Source organism: Geospiza fortis, unplaced genomic scaffold (assembly GCF_000277835.1).
Source record: "Geospiza fortis unplaced genomic scaffold, GeoFor_1.0 scaffold333, whole genome shotgun sequence".
NCBI classification, from domain to species: Eukaryota; Metazoa; Chordata; class Aves; order Passeriformes; family Thraupidae; genus Geospiza; species Geospiza fortis.
This window is the reverse complement of record NW_005054347.1, coordinates 3,084,242-3,087,999: the sequence shown is the minus strand read 5'-3', so window position 1 is coordinate 3,087,999 and position 3,758 is coordinate 3,084,242. Positions and strand designations below refer to the sequence as shown.

General features: G+C 60.0%; 1 protein-coding gene across 1 annotated transcript in view; it reads left to right on the top strand.

The window, feature by feature from the left end:
• The window catches only part of LOC102044637 (E3 ubiquitin-protein ligase HECTD3-like), a 9,011-nt gene extending 5,609 nt beyond the window's left edge, over positions 1-3,402 (top strand). The window contains exons 13-24 of the mRNA XM_031058670.1: positions 3-176; positions 269-318; positions 439-503; positions 745-848; positions 1,096-1,215; positions 1,338-1,427; positions 1,520-1,726; positions 1,980-2,109; positions 2,492-2,566; positions 2,821-2,902; positions 2,997-3,068; positions 3,237-3,402. Of these exons, the coding sequence (XP_030914530.1) occupies positions 3-176; positions 269-318; positions 439-503; positions 745-848; positions 1,096-1,215; positions 1,338-1,427; positions 1,520-1,726; positions 1,980-2,109; positions 2,492-2,566; positions 2,821-2,902; positions 2,997-3,068; positions 3,237-3,321 (1,254 nt within the window). The 3' untranslated portion in view covers positions 3,322-3,402. The remainder of the gene's footprint in view (positions 1-2; positions 177-268; positions 319-438; positions 504-744; positions 849-1,095; positions 1,216-1,337; positions 1,428-1,519; positions 1,727-1,979; positions 2,110-2,491; positions 2,567-2,820; positions 2,903-2,996; positions 3,069-3,236) is intronic.
• The last annotated feature ends 356 nt before the right edge of the window (positions 3,403-3,758 follow it).

The following is a 3,758-nucleotide window of genomic DNA, read 5'->3' as shown; positions in this document are numbered from 1 at the left end:
AGCCTTTCCTGCTGCTGTCCAAGCAGAGTGAAGCCCTCATTGCCCACTGTCTGCAGTCCTCAGAGAGCTCTGCTCCTGACAGCCTGCCAAAGCTCTACATCAACCGGCTCCTGGCCCGGGAGCACCGTGCCAACCCCGCGCTGGACCCCAGCTGCAGGAACGCCGTCTTCACCCAGGTATGGCCTCACCATGCCCTGTGCCAGGTACCTGTCACTTCAGCAGGTGTCTTGCCTCCATCTCATCCCCTTTCTGCTCTGCTACTCTCCAGCTGTATGAAGGCCTCAGCTCTTCCAAGAACAATCAGCCCCTGGACTACAGGTAGGTTTTCAGTGTCATATTTGTGGGGTGTCACTTCCGTAGAGCAGGGTGCAAGGGGATTCCAGGTGCTGCTGGTATGCTCAGAGGAGGGATGTGCATGTGGCTGTTGCTTCCCCACAGGTGGCCCCTGACCTACAGCCAGTGGTGGGAGTGCGATTTCGTCACTGAGGGCATCATTGACAGTGGTGAGAGCTCTCCCCTGGTGTCTCGTGTGTTGGGGTGCAGCTCAGTGGGTGTCTACGCTGTCCCAGCTGCTCTGGGAGCGGCAGCCCCCTGCTCTGCAAACATGAGATCATTCCTGTATGTCCCCTACCCCACCAGTGCTGCTGCTGCTGCCCCAGGGAGGGGAGCAGCTTGGCCAGATACTGTGGCTCAGTGTCTGGCCCTGGTGTGTCAGGCACTGAGCATCCTCTGCCCGCCCTGCAGGTGGTGGCTTTCGGGACAGCCTGACAGATGTGTCAGAGGAGCTGTGTCCCAGCTCCAGCGATGTGCCGGTGCCCCTGCCGTTCTTTGTGCGCACCTCCAATCAGGTTTGGCATCCCACAGTCTGCCTGTCCAGGCCAGGGGAGTCAGTCAGCAGAGCTTGGGGTGTTAGCCCTACCTTAATGCTTGCAGGGCCATTGGCTGGGGCAGCTGTGCTTGTGCCTGGGTGGTGGAGATCTCCTGGAGGGGCGTAAAGGGCACGAGGGGCAGGTGGAGGGGTGAATGTGGGGGAGGCTGCAGGAGAGACCATGCTGGGCTTGTCACATCTCTGTGTCCTAAGAGTCTCTCACACAGGCTAACAGCAGCAGTGACACCAGGGACAGGTATGTCCCCAACCCCTCCTGCAAGGACTTCCCCAAGTATGAGTGGATCGGACAGCTGATGGGAGCAGCCCTGAGGAGCAAGGAGTTTCTGGTGAGCACAGCAGAGCCTTCCTGGCCAGTGAGGGGGCTTGGCAGGGGCCAGACTATCTTGGGCAGAGGGGCTGCCCATGAGTGAAGAGACAGGAGAATGCTTGTGTCCACTCCTTTTGGCAGATCCTGTCTTTGCCAGCACTGGTGTGGAAGCAGCTGGCAGGGGAGGAGGTCAGCTGGAGCAAGGACTTTGCCACTGTGGACTCAGAGTTGGTGAGCAGGGCCGGGTGCTGGCAGAGCAGCGCTGTGCTCTCTCATGGCTGCTCTGGCTCCACTGTGGTGGCTATTGCTCATTTGGATTGCAGGTGAAGCTGCTGGAGGTGCTGGAGAGGGTGGACAAGGAAGGCTTTGAGTTCATGTTTGGCAGAGAGCTGACCTACACCACAGTGCTGAGCGACCAGCGCATGGTGGAGCTGATCCCCAACGGCAGCAACACCGCTGTGCGCTACGAGGACCGCAGGGAGTTCATCCGCCTGGTGCAAAAGGCTCGGCTGGAGGAGAGCAAGGAGCAGGTGACACTGTCCCCCAGGGCTGACAGGGCTGCAAGGGGACCCTGCTCCTGTGGCAAGATGTCCTGGTACTTGCAGGACTGGTGGTTGCCAGCTCCAGCTGGGTGGTTTCTTTGTGCATCCCATGCCCAGGATGTCTGTGTGCCCTGGTGAATCCCTTCTGGGGTCCTGTGTTTGCTGTCCCCAGAGCCCTAGGTGGCTTGCCTGGGGCTCAGACCCACTGTGGTGACATGGAACCCATCCTGTGTCCGCACAGATTGCAGCCATACGTGCTGGGCTGCTCCGTGTGGTGCCCCAGCCCGTGCTGGACCTGCTCACCTGGCAGCAGATGGAGAAGAGGATCTGTGGGGACTCGGAGATCACAGTGGCTGAGCTGCAGAAGTTCAGTAAGTCACAGGGCCAGCCCAGAGCTGCTCCCTGCCCTCCACAAGGGCAGGGGATCCCCTTGATAATGCTTGTCCTGCACATGCATCCTGGTCATGGGGTGCCTGAGAGCCTGGGGGAGGATTAGGTAGAGGGTCCCTGGATGCTTCAGGTTTAGCAGCAAACCCCACTCTGGTCCATCTGGTCCTTAGCTGCTATGGGCAGAGTTGAGTGGCCACTCTGCAAACTAGGACCTCTGTTTCTCTACCCACCATGACACAAGGTGCTGGTCCCACTCAGGGGTGCCACGGGCTCTCATAGGCTCACTGAGAAGCAGAGAGTCTCCTCCTTTCCTTTTCTTTGCTGGCAGTTTCTAATTAATTCATTGCACATTCTTTGTTGCAGTCAAATTTGATGACTTCCCCCCTGATGATACCCGTATCAAGTATTTCTTGGAGGCACTCAACAACTTCACCAGTGGTGAGTGACCCCAAGCCTTTACACGCTCTTCATGTGCAGTGGGACAGGGTAGGGTAGGGGGCACCCCCTGCCCTGTGCCCCAGGGGTGCTCACCAGGTGCTTCCCTGGGAAGCTGCTGGGGCCATCCCAGCCAGCCCTTCCTGGCGTTCCGAAAGGATCCTTAGCTTTGCCCCATGCTCCTGGGCTGATTCTGCAAGGCAGATCTTGCTGGGACAGCCCTGTCCCTGAGAGCTGTGCTCTGTCCTTCCCCTCAGAGGATCTCAGCCATTTCCTCAAGTTTGCCACCGGCCGGAGCCGCCTCCCAGTTCAGATCAATGTCTACCCGGAAAGGTCGAAGTGAGTCCGTCCTGGCTGGGGTCCCTGTGCCATGCTGGGGTCCCCACATGATGTCAGGTTGCTGTGCTGGGGTCTGACTCTCCTTTCTCCCAAGCTCGGATGCGTGGGACGTGATGCCACAGTCCTCCACATGCGCCTGCAGCTTCTACTTGCCCAACTATTCCACGTGAGTTGAGCTGGGGATAGGGATGCTCCCCACTCCCTGGAGCTGGTGCTGGGGTTCCCATCAAGACTCCCCAGGCCTTCCCCTGGGGCATGTCCAGGCAGGCGTGGGGAGGGAAGCCTGAGGTTTTCTGTGGCCATCATGGCTGTGACCTGGCATTCCCCCTGCCAGGGCCAAGATCTGCGAGGAGATGCTGCGCTACGCCGTGTACAACTGCATGTCCATCGACACCGACAAGAACCCCACGGATGAATGAGACCCCCGTGTGCCCGCGCCGTGGGAGCCTCAGGGACTCTGGATTCAATAAAACTGCAGGCCCAGATCCTGCTGTCCTGCCCCTGTTTGTGTCTGTGCTTCTCTGGGTCTGGCTCTGCAGCTGGAAGGGTCAGCACGGCGCTGGACGCTGGGTGCTGCCCGCACAGGCTCCTGCGGGGTGGAGAGCGTGGGGGCAGGGAGCGCTGTGAGTCCTGTCCCTTCTCTGGACATGGTGTGGGGAGCACAGCTGCAAACTGACCCCCAGTGTCCCGGGTACACCCCACACAGAGCCCCCGGTACACCCCACACACAGAGCCCCCAGTGTCCCCAGTACACCCCACACAGAGCCCCCGGTGCCCCCGGTACATCCCACACAGAGCTCCCAGTGTCCCCCCACTGTCCCCAGTGCACCCCACACACAGAGCCCCCAGTGTCCCC